Source organism: Aethalodelphis obliquidens, unplaced genomic scaffold (assembly GCF_003676395.1).
Source record: "Aethalodelphis obliquidens isolate GAN/ISIS:26980383/991018 unplaced genomic scaffold, ASM367639v1 scaffold8, whole genome shotgun sequence".
Classification (NCBI taxonomy): Eukaryota; Metazoa; Chordata; class Mammalia; order Artiodactyla; family Delphinidae; genus Aethalodelphis; species Aethalodelphis obliquidens.
This window is the reverse complement of record NW_020837952.1, coordinates 14,925,331-14,937,985: the sequence shown is the minus strand read 5'-3', so window position 1 is coordinate 14,937,985 and position 12,655 is coordinate 14,925,331. Positions and strand designations below refer to the sequence as shown.

Genomic DNA, 12,655 nt, shown 5'->3' with positions numbered 1-12,655 from the left:
AGCATAGCAATATAAGAGTTTATATTTAAACAACTTTCACATATGCCGATAACCTCTTTATAAACTCTGATCTTTAATCCTGATGTAATGCTTTTAAGAAACATGAAAACCTAGTGTGTGTACTGGGTGATGGTTGATAGTGGCTTTATAAAATTTACATCTGCAAATAACTATAAATAGCTGCTTCTTAGAATAAAAGTTCAAGAAAGTTATGTTGGAGGCATAAACTCAAGTGAAAAGGCCTGTCACAGTACAGATTCAAGTGGCAACAAATCTCAGACTTACACTACTAGCTTAAATGTGGTAGAAGTTTATTTCTTGGGAGAGCAAGCAGTCTCTGGAGATACAGTTTCAGGAATCTAAGCATCCCCTATCTGGGAGTGCCATGCCCTTGTCTGTGTGGTGGGAGATGGCTCACCAGTTCTGGGCCCACAGTGCAACATCAAGAAAAGGGAAAATGAGGTAGGGGAGCACACAGCCATTCTTTTTAAGAATGTGTCACATCTCACTTCTACTCACTCCCCATTGGCTGGAACTTAGTCACATGGCTACACCTCACTGCAGAGGACGCTGGGAAATGTTGTCCTTAGCTGGGCAGCCATTCGCTCAGCTAAAACTTAGAAAGCTTATTACTAAGAAAGAAGGAAAGATGGGATGCCAAGGAACAACTCTATTTCTGTCATTTGTAAGAGGTTAAGTTATAAGAAACAAAAAACTTTATTACTTTCATCTGTTAAGCCCAATAAATTTAGACAGAAAACCATGTGGAAGAATACATATGATTGTCACCTCACAAACCTGTCTGTTAAAACTCCAACAAGTCTATGAGAAATGATTTGGGAAATTAGTCCTTCTAAAATTAGTACTAAAGTTCTATAAAAATAATGTGAGAAAAGGCTCCACTAGGCCAGAGCTCACATGAGGTTCAACCTGAACAGGAAAAGACATTGCAAGGGAGCAAACACCAGCAAGAGGAGGACAACAGACTTCTGGGGATGGAGCTATAGGCATCAGATTATGTGCACTTGGCTTAGCAGAACTTTGACTGTTAGAGTTGAAAGGGGGAAAGAATCAGCTACCCTCATGATGGAAGGACAGCTTACACAGGGCCTGGAAAGACAGCTCACACAGGGACTACAGGACTGACCAGAATTCTTTACTAGGAGGTCCCAGTGAGACAGATGACGTGCAAACCACTGTTGCAGTTGGCCTGGGACCGCTCACTATAAACTCCAAGGTAAGAATAAGGCAGGACCCTGGGCAGCACATGACCAAGGGAAGCACTGGAGAGAAACGAAGCAGGAACGAGGGAGAAAGAAGAGAAGCCAGATGATGTCAATGGCCTGAGATCAGGGTGTTAACACAGCAGGGTGAGCAGGACCAGGGAGTTAGGTTTATGGGAAAATTGTAGCCATAACACCCGAGAATCAAAAAATCCTCTTAGTGGACTAAGACCTTTGGCTCCTCCCAGCTTTTATTAATGGGACCCTGCCCTGAAATTGACAGGAAGAGGTACAGGCCTTTTAACCTTTTTTAGGACTAAATATTACCAATCATTTAAGAAACATAGTGCATACAATAATCCTTAGCCCTGGAATATGAATGCGGTTGGCATGACTGTGCTCATCTTTACCTTATTTAAGAAGAATCTTGCTTCATCTGGGACTGAAATGGCTCTCTCCCAGGGGACTTTTAGCTTCAGGAGTCAGTGCATATTGCCTGAGCTTCAGCGATAGGAATACAGATTTCCTAGTTCACCATATCTGAATGGTGGCTTGGTGATAAAGATGTACTTGCAGGAAGACAAAGTGGTATTAATGACGTCTCAAACACCAGAGCAGTAGAAAGTCATAAAAATACTACCTAGAGGACCTTCACGATGGTGGAGGAGTAAGACGTGGAGATCACCTTCCTCTCCACAAATACATCAGAAATACATCTACATGTGGAACAACTCCTACAGAACACCTACTGAATGCTGGCAGAAGACCTCAGACCTCCCAAAAGGCGGGAAACTCCCCACGTACCTGCGTCGGGCAAAAGAAAAAAGAATAAACAGAGACAAAAGAAAAGGGATGGGACCTGCCCCTCTGGGAGGGAGCTGTGAAGGAGTGAAAGTTTCCACACACTAGGAAGCCCCTTCACTGGTGGAAGCAGGGGTTGGGCGGGGGGGAAGCTTCAGAGCCACGGAGGAGAGCGCAGCAACAGGAGTTCAGAGGGCAAAGCAGAGAGATTCCCACAAAGAGGATCAGAGCCGACCGGCACTCACCAGCCCGAGAGGCTTGTCTGCTCACCCACCAGGGCAGGTCGGGGCTGGGAGCTGAGGCTCGGGCTTTGGAGGTCAGACCCCAGGGAGAGGACTGGGGTTGGCTGCATAAACGCAGCCTGAAGGGGACTAAATGCACCACAGCTAGCCGGGAGGGAGTCTGGGAAAAAGTCTGGACTTGCCTAAGAGGCAAAAGACCATTGTTTCAAGGTGCCTGAAGAGAGGAGATTCAGAGCACCGCCTAAACGAGCTCCAGAGACAGGCACGAGGCGCGGCTATCAGCGCGGACCCCAGAGAAGGGTATGAGACACTAAGACTGCTGCTGCAGCCACCAAGAAGCCTGTGTGCAAGCACAGGTCACTGTCCACACCTCCCCTCCCAGGAACCTGTGCAGCCCTCACTGCCAGGGTCCAGTGATCCAGGGACAACTTCCCCAGGAGAACACACAGTGCGCCTAAGGCTGGTGCAATGTCATGCTGGCCTCTGCAGCCACAGGCTCACCCCGCATCCGTACCCCTCCCTCCCCCCGGCCTGAGTGAGCCAGAGCCCCATAATCAGCTGCTTCTTTAACCCCGTCTTGTCTGGGCAGGAACAGATGCCCTCAGGCAACCTGCATGCAGAGACAGGGCCAAATCCAAAGCTGAGCCCCGGGAACTGTGAGAACAAAGAAGAGAAAGGGAAATCTCTCCCAGCAGCCTCAGGAGCGTCAGATTAAATCTCCATAATCAACTTGATGTACCCTGCATCTCTGGAATACCTGAATAGACAACGAATCATCCCAAAACTGAGGCAGTGGTCTTTGGGAACAACTGTAGACTTGGGGTTTGCTTTCTGCGTCTAATTTGAATCTAGTTTTTTGTTTATCTTAGTTTAGTATTTAGAGCTTATTATCATTGGTAGATTTGTTTCTTGATTTGGTTGTTCTCTTCCTTTTCATTTATATTTTTTTCCCCTTTTCCTCTTTTTGTGAGTGTGTATGTGTATGCTTCTTTCTGTGATTTTGTCTGTATAGGTTTGCTTTTACCATTTGTACTAGGGCTCTATCTGACCTTTTTTTTTTAGTGTAGTTTTTAGCACTTGTTATCATTCATGGATTTGTTTATTGGTTTAGTTACTCTTTTCCTTTTTATTTTTTGCATTACTTTTTAATATTTTTATTTTAATAATTTTTTATGTATTTTTTTCTTTCTTTTTTTTTTTCATTTCTCCCTTTCTTCTGAGCTGTGTGGCTGACAGGGTCTTGATGCTCCAGCCGGGTGTCAGGCCTGAGCCTCTGAGGTAGGAGAGCCGAGATCAGGACATTGGTCCACCAGGGGCCTCACGGCCTCTCGTAATATCAATCGGTGAGAGCTCTCCCAGAGATCTCCGTCTCAATGCTAAGACCCAGTTTCACTCAACAACCAGCAAGCTCCAGTGCTGGACACCCCATGCCAGACAACTAGCAAGACAGGAACACAACCCCACCCATTAGCAGAGAGGCTGTCTAAAATCATACTAAGTTCACAGACACCACAAAACACACCACTGGACACGCCAATCCCCTCCACCAGGAAGCCTACACAACCCACTGAACCAACCTTAGCCACTGGGAGAAGAGACCAAAAACAACAGGAAGTACGAACCTGCAGCCTTTGAAAAGGACACCCTAAACACAGTAAGTTAAGCAAAATGTGAAGACAGAGAAACACACAGCAGATGAAGGAACAAGGTAAAAACCCACCAGACTGAACAAATGAAGTGGAAATAGGCAGTCTACCTGAAAAAGAATTCAGAGTAATGATAGTGGAGATAATCCAAAATCTTTGAAATAGAATGGAGAAAATACAAGAAACGTTTAACAAGGACCTAGAAAAACTAAAGAGCAAACAAAGAATGATGAACAACAAAATAAATGAAATTAAAAATTCTTTAGAAGGAATCAAGAGCAGAATAACTGAGGCAGAAGGACAGATAAGTGACCTGGAAGATAAAATGGTGGATATAACTACCGCAGAGCAGAATAAAGAAAAAAGAATGAAAAGAATTGAGGACAGTCTCAGAGACCTCTGGGACAACATAAATGCACCAACATTCAAATTATAGGGGTCCCAGAAGAAGAAGAGAAAAAAAAAGGGACTGAGAAAATATTTGAAGAGGTTATAGTTGAAAACTTCCTTAATAAAGGAAAGGAAATAGTCAAGTTCGGGAAGCAGAGAGAGTCCCATATAGCATAAATCCAAAGAGAAACAGGCCAAGACACATATTAATCAAACTATCAAAAATTAAATACAAAGGAAAAATAGTAAAAGCAGCAAGGGAAAAGCAACAAATAACATACAAGGGAATCCTCATAAGGTTAACAACTGACCTTTCAGCAGAAACTCTGTAAGCCAGAAGGGAGTGGCAGGACATATTTAAAGTGATGAAAGGGAAAAACCTACAACCAAGATTACTCTACCCAGCAAGGATCTCATTCAGATTTGATGGAGAAATTAAAACCTTTACAGACAAGCAAAAGCTAAGAGAATTCAGCACCACCAAACCAGCTTTACAACAAATGCTAAAGGAACTTCTCTAGGCAGGAATCACAAGAGAAGGAAAAAACCTACAATAACAAACCCAAAACAATTAAGAAAATGCTAATAGGAACATACATATTGGTAATTACCTTCAATGTAAATGGATTAAATGCTCCAACCAAATGACATAGACTGGCTGCATGGATACAAAAGCAAGACCCATATATATGCTGTCTACAAGAAACCCACTTCAGACCTAGAGACAAATACAGACTGAAAGTGAGGGGATGGAAAAAGATATTCCATGCAAATGGAAATCAAAAGAAAGCTGCAATAGCAATTCTCCTATCAGAAAAAAATGACTTTAAAATACAGACTATTACAAGAAACAAAGAAGGACACTACATAATGATCAAGGGATCAGTCCAAGAACAAGATATAACAATTGTAAATATTTATGCACCCAACACAGGATCACCTCAATACATAAGGCAAATGCTAACATCCATAAAAGGGGAAATCGACAGTAACACAATAATAGTAGGGGACCTTAACACCACATTTTCACCAATGGACAGATAATCCAAAATGAAAAAAAACAAAGAAACACAAGCCTAAAAAGACACATTAAACAGGGACTTAATTGATGTTTATAGGACATTCCATCCAAAAACAACAGAATATACTTTCTTCTCAAGTGCTCATGGAACATTTTCCAGGAGAGACCATATCTTGGGTCACAAATCAAGCCTTGGTAAATTTAATAAAATTGAAATCGTATCAAGTGTCTTTTCTGACCACAGCGTTTTAAGACTAGAAATCAAAAAATACCTAGAAACAAATGACAATGAAAACACAACGACCCAAAACCAATGGGATGCAGCGAAAGCAGTTCTAAGAGGGAAGTTTATAGCAATACAATCCTACCTCAAGAAACAAGAAACATCTCAAATAAACAACCCAACCTTATACCTAAAGCAATTAGAGAAAGAACAAAAAAAATCTGAAGTTAGCAGAAGGAAAGAAATCATAAAGCTCAGATCAGAAATAAATGTAAAAGAAATGAAGGAAATGATAGCAAAGTTCAATAAAACTAAAAGCTGGTTCTTTGAGAAGATAAACAAAACTTATAAACCATTAGCCAGACTCATCAAGAAAAAAGGGAAAAGACTCAAATCAATAGAGTTAGAAATGAATAAGGGGAAGTAACAACTGACACTGCAGAAATACAAAGGATCATGAGAGATTACTACAAGCAACTCTATGCCAATAAAATGGACAACCTGGAAGAAATGGACAAATTCTTAGAAAAGAACAACCTTCTGAGACTGAACCAGAAAGAAATAGAAAATATAAACAGACCAGTCACAAGCACTGAAATTGAAACTGTGCTTAAAAATCTTCCAACAAACAAAAGCCCAGGACCAGGTGGCTTCACAGGTGAATTCTATTAAATATTTAGAAAAGAACTAACACCTATCCTTCTCAAAATCTTCCAAAATATAGCAGAGGGAGGAACACTCCCAAACTCATTCTACAAGGCCACCATCACCCTGATACCAAAACCAGAGAAAGATGTCACACAAAAAAAGAAAACAACAGGCCAATATCACTGATGAACATAGATGCAAAAATCCTCAACAAAATACTAGCAAACAGTATCCAACAGCACATTAAAAGGATCATACACCACGATCAAGTGGGGTTTATCCCAGGAATGTAATGATTCTTCAATATACGCAAATCAGTCAGTGTGATATACCGTATTAACAAATTGAAGGAGAAAAGCCATATGATCATCTCAGTACATGCAGAAAAAGCTTTTGACAAAATTCAACACCCATTTATGATAAAAAGCCTCCAGAAAGTAGGCATAGATGGAACCTACCTCAAAATAATAAAGGCCATATATGACAAACCTACAGCCAACATCTTTCTCAGTGGTGAAAAACTGAAACCATTTTCACTATGATCAGGAACAAGACAAGGTTGCCCACTCTCACCGCTATTATTCAACATAGTTTTGGAAGTTTTGGCCACAGCAATCAGAGATTAAAAATAAATAAAAGGAATCTAAATCATAAAAGAAGAAGTAAAACTGTCACCTTTTGCAGGTGATGTGATACTATACATAGAGAATCCTAAAGATGCTACCAGAAAACTACTAGAGCTAATCGATGAATTTGGTGAAGTAGCAGGATATAAAATTAATGCACAGAAATCTCTTGCATTCCTATACACTAATGATGACAAATCTGAAAGAGAAATTAAGGAAACAGTCGCATTTACCACTGCAACAAAAAGAATAAAATACCTAGGAGTAAACCTATCTAAGGAGACAAAAGACCTGTATGCAGAAAACTATAAGACACTGATGAAAGAAATTAAAGGTGATACAAACAGATGGAGAGATATACCATGTTCTTGAATCAGAAGAATCAACGTTGTGGAAATGCCTATACTACCCAAAGCAATCTACAGATTCAGTGCAATCCCTATCAAACTACCAATGGCATTTTTCACAGAACTAGAACAAAAACTTGCACAATTTATATGGAAACACAAAAGACCCCGAATATCCAAACAATCTTGAGAAAGAGAAATGGAGCTGGAGGAATCAGGCTCCCTGACTTGAGACTATACTACAAATCTACAGTAATCAAGACAGTATGGTACTGGCACAAAAACAGAAATATAGATCAATGGAATAGGACAGAAAGCCCAGAGATAAACCCCCACGCATATGGTCACCTTATCTTTGATAAAGGATGCAAGAATATACAATGGAGAAAAGGCAGCCTCTTCGATAAATGGTGCTGGGAAAACTGGACAGCTACATGTAAAAGAATGAAATTGGAACACTCCCTAACACCATACACAAAAATAAACTCAAAATGGATTAAAGACCTAAATGTAAGGCCAGATACTATAAAACTCTTAGAGGAAAACATAGGCAGAACACTGTATGACATTAATCACAGCAAGATCCTTTTTGACCCACCTCCTAGAGAAATGGAAATAAAAACAAAAGTAAACAAATGGGACCTAATGAAGCTTCAAAGCTTTTGCACAGAAAAGGAACCCATAAACAAGTGAAAAGACAACACTCAGAGTGGGAGAAAATATTTGCAAATGAAGCAACGGACAAAGGATTAATCTCCAAAATACACAAGTAGCTCATGCAGCTCAATATCAAAAAAACAAACAACCCCATCCAAAAATGGGCAGAAGACCTAAATTGACATTTCTCCAAAGAAGATATACAGATGGCCAACAAGCACATGAAAAGCTGCTCAACATCACTAATCATTAGAGACATGCAAATCAAAACTACAATGAGGTATCACCTCACACCGGTCAGAATGGCCAGCATCAAAAATCTACAAACAGTAAATGCTGGAGAGGGTGTGGAGAGAAGGGAACCCTCTTGCACTGTTGGTGGGAGTGTAAATTGATACAGCCACTATGGAGAACAGTATAGAAGTTCCTTAAAAAACTACAAATAGAACTGCCATACGACCCAGCAATCCCACTACTGGGCATGTACCCTGAGAAACCGTAATTCAAAAAGAGTCATGTACCACAGTGTTCATTGCAGCTCTATTTACAATAGCCAGGACATAGAAGCAGCCTTAGCGTCCATCGACAGATGGATGGATACAGAAGATGTGACACATATATACAATGGAATATTTACTCAGCCATAAAAAGAAACGAAATTGAGTTATTTGTAGTGAGGTGCATGGACCTAGAGTCAGTCATACAGAGTGAAGTAAGTCAGCAAGAGAAAAACAAATACCGTATGCTAAAACATATATATGGAATCTAAAATCTAAAAAAAAAAAAATGGTTCTGAAGAACCTAGGGGCAGGACAGGAATAAAGATGCAGACGTAGAGAATGGACTTGAGGACACAGGAAGGGGGAAGGGTAGACTGGGACAAAGTGAGAGAGTGGCATGGACATATATACACTACCAAATGTAAAATAGATAGCTAGTGGGAAGCAGCTGCATAGCACAGGGAGATCAGCTCGGTGCTTTGTGACCACCTAGAGGGGTGGGATAGGGAGGGTGGAAGGGAGACGCAAGAAGAAGGGGATATGGGGATATGTATACATATAGCTGATTCACTTTGTTATACAGCAGAAACTAACAAAACATTGTAAAGCAATTATACTACAATAAAGCTGTTAAAAAAAATAACTACCAAAAATATACAGTGTTGAAAAGTGAGATGACTCAAAGGCTTGAGGTCATAATATATCAATAATAATAATAATAATATTCTATGTGTATAGCACTTTATAAATTAAAAAATGCTTTAACTATACCTTGATTTCCATTGTAGTAAATGCTGAGGAAAAGGTACCGTTTTCTAGGTAAGCAAGCAGACTTAGAAAATTTTAGTAACTAGTCTGCGATACCATGATATCTTCTTTTACACAAAATATTGAGAAGAGAAGAAATAAGTACAGGTGTTATAAATCCATGTCCAGGCCTCTTTCCCGTGTGACCTCTGCCTCTTCTAAGCTTTAAATGCCATCCATCCGTAGTAGGTGCTAAGATGTTTATTGAGTTAATTAATTTTTTAAACTTTTCTCAAGAGACCCAGTATGTGCCAGGCACTGTGCCTAGTGATGGAGAGGGCATAAAGGTACACAAGACATCATCCCAGCTGACGTGAAGCTTAAGTGTTAATTGAAGAGATAAACCCGTGCACATATTACCGTAATACAAGCCCGATAGAACGGGTGTCCTAAAAGATGCCCTAAGAAGTTACCACGCACTGGACGTGGGGATAGCACACGGAGGGAAATCTAAGTTTCGGTGATAACGTTAACAGATCAACATCAGACTCAACATTCTCCACCTTTTTCATGTGTCTGTTTGATTATTTATTCTGTTTTGTTTTATTTTCTGAAATTTGTTCTTCCATAGATTCTGTGGCGACAGCATCCGGACCACTACTAGTTGAAGTTGCCAAAACTCCTGGTGCCAGCCTTGGTGTGGCCCTGACTACCTCGATGTGCTGTAACAAACAGGTCATTGTCATAGACAAAATCAAATCTGCAAGTATCGCAGACAGGTGAGTGTCGTAGAAAGTGCCTGCTCTTCAAAACTGCATGTGTGTTAAAATATGTAGAGATATATTTATATGTGTATATACGTGCACATATGTAATACCTACACATATACACACACAGTAAAGAAAGAGCTCTTCTACCAGTTTATGCAAGCTTCATATACAAAACAAGTTACTGTTCTAGCGCTTAAAAATTCACCTACCTTTTCAGCCACCCCATCATGTAATGTTGCTTCACCCAAATGTTTGGTGTGGCCTTTAGAAATGGGAAAAAAAGTCAAGCAACTCAGCACATTACCTACTGTGTCCTAGGGTAGTAGCCCGTTTTTGGTTTAGGGTAGCTAAGCAGATCTTTATTATGTGAACAATTAATCCTGCCACCATACAATCTTATTCCTTTTTTCTGAAATAAATAAAACAACATTTTAAAAATGATACAATCTTGAAAGAAAGGCCCTCTACCGTCATAGTATGTTAGTCTTAGCGTTTCACCATTTTCAAGGGTCCCCGAAAACATCATTCATTCCCATGACAGTAAAAACGCAAGATTTTTATCCTGGACTCTTCTTCCTAATTAATATTTTAGACTTACAAGAAGGGGAAAAAAAGACTACCTTACCACCTAAAAAATTATTTTACGGCTTCTGGTAAGAAAACCCCCAGCTCATAGCTGAAGCACTCCAAGTGCCTCCACGTGGAATTTTCTTTTTAGATGATTGAAATGCTTTTGTCTTGAGAAGTAGACTCTGGTCACCTTGGAAATGTTTAAATCTATTGGGTTGGCCGAAAAGTTCATCTGGGTTTTTCCATGAGATCTTACAAAAAAACCTGAACGGACTTTTTGGCCAGCCCAATACTTGACTACCCAATCTCCCTTCATGTTTCCAGCCCTCTTCTGCCCAGGCCCTGGCCCTGCCTGGGGAACCTCTGACGCCGATGCACCTGTGGCCACCCCTGTAGTGGTCAATCTACAGCTCCACTGTGCTGTTACCTACATTCAGCCCTTTAACAGTAATGGCCACTGAACCACGGGTACTCTCCCATTCAACGGTGCAGAATGCTTTCATTTTCTCCCTGTTTCTTTCCCATTTCGCAGCAGGTAAGCAGTTTAAGCAGCTGTCCACTTGACTGGTACCTCGGGATGCTGACTGCTGTGTTTGCTGTTCTCAACTCATCCACTAGCCAGTCTCTTGAGTTCAGCAAGATGTAGCAGCCAGCCCCTCCCCCATCCCAGCTACCCCCGCGCTCCACTCCCCACGAAGGCCTCCTCTGACGACTCTTTGACTTCTGCATAATTTCCATCATCATAATTGTTTAACTCCAGAAAAACAAAATAAAACAGAGTAATCAAGCACTGGTGATCTGGGAGCTTGAGTGAGACAATTCTGAGCAAGGACTGGCTGAATCTTTCCCCAAGTTATTGCCATTAACACAGAAAATAGTTGTAAATGACCCTATTCCCATTCTGTGAGTCACATCTTAACATTCTGAATGTTTACCAACTCACAGATATAAAAACCTATGAGGAAAAATCACAGAAAAAAGTCAAGGGGAAACATTTTCCTGTTCTTCCCTCCTTCCTGCTCACTTCCCCTCAACTTGCAGCATCACCACCCCCCAAATAATATATTTTTTATGAAGGACAAAAGAAAAACATCTCCTTGAGTTTTTCTCTATATTCTACAAGGTTTTACATTCCTCTTCTTATCCAAGGAACTTAACATCTGAGAGGCGGTGTTTCCTATAACTTCCAAACGATTCCTTTTTTTTCTTAAGTAAGTGAAAACTGTGTGAAGTTTTGACTATGAGGACATGAAAGTTGGAATCCAGGGAGGACGGCACGCCATTGTAGTGAGACTTTCTCCCTTCCGTAGATGTGGTGCTCTGCATGTGGGCGATCACATCCTGTCCATCGACGGGACCAGCATGGAGTACTGTACGCTCGCAGAAGCAACCCAGTTCCTGGCCAACGCCACCGACCAGGTCAAGCTTGAGATTCTTCCCCATCATCAGACCCGCCTGGCCCTGAAGGGACCTGACCATGGTGAGAGGATCCATCCGGATAAATCTCTGTTATCCTCCCCTTGCAATGATTGCTTCTCCAGCAGAGTTAGAAAGCAGGGAGATGCTGAGTTTAATTCTGCCTCTGTCATTTCTTTTCAAAACAACAGGTGATCTTTGTTTACTCTTCATCTTCCAAATCCCTTTTCCTAAGCCACAGGTATTTTACTTGAAACCCCCAAATTGAGGAAAGAAACGTTGTTTGAAATAGAATTTTCAGGCTTGTACTATTTGATTTTTTTTTTTTAAAGCCTTTGGTGCAAATTGAGTGTGGAGGGAAGGGAAATAATTTGACTTCTTGTTATTCATATTGAATTTCCACTCTGCTTAAAGGACAGTAAAGGCAAATAGTAAAACTCCCAGTTTTCAATACTGAAGTGGGTATCATGCCAGACCCTTCAAATATTGGGGGAGGTGGGTGGGAAGAGTTGCATGAGGGATGACTTTCTCTAGATTTTGTCTGTTCGCCAGAGTAGTTTTTTTCTTAGGATGGAGAACAACCTTTCTGACCAAATATTTCTCCTGGGAGTATCAGAATATTTCACTACAGTTATGCAGTAACAAGTGTCAACTGAGGGAATCTGCATTTTCACTGTCTTGAAGCTCACAGATCTGTTCGCTGAGCATTTATATACCATCCCACCTAGGCATCTTTAAATAAAACCCAGTGCAAGAAAAAGGACTTTGAGCCCAAAATCAAATGAAGAAAGACTCTCCAGTGAGGTCTCTGTTCCAACCCTCCTCCCT

At 40.9% G+C, this 12,655-nt stretch overlaps 1 protein-coding gene across 4 annotated transcripts in view; it reads left to right on the top strand.

Annotated features, from left to right (window-relative positions):
• GRIP1 (glutamate receptor interacting protein 1) overlaps positions 1 to 12,655 on the top strand; it is a 695,695-nt gene that overhangs the window by 582,295 nt on the left and 100,745 nt on the right. For all 4 annotated transcript variants that reach the window (XM_027106947.1, XM_027106944.1, XM_027106943.1 and 1 more), the window contains exons 8-9: positions 9,703 to 9,850; positions 11,722 to 11,891. In XM_027106947.1, the coding sequence (XP_026962748.1) occupies positions 9,703 to 9,850; positions 11,722 to 11,891 (318 nt within the window). The remainder of the gene's footprint in view (positions 1 to 9,702; positions 9,851 to 11,721; positions 11,892 to 12,655) is intronic.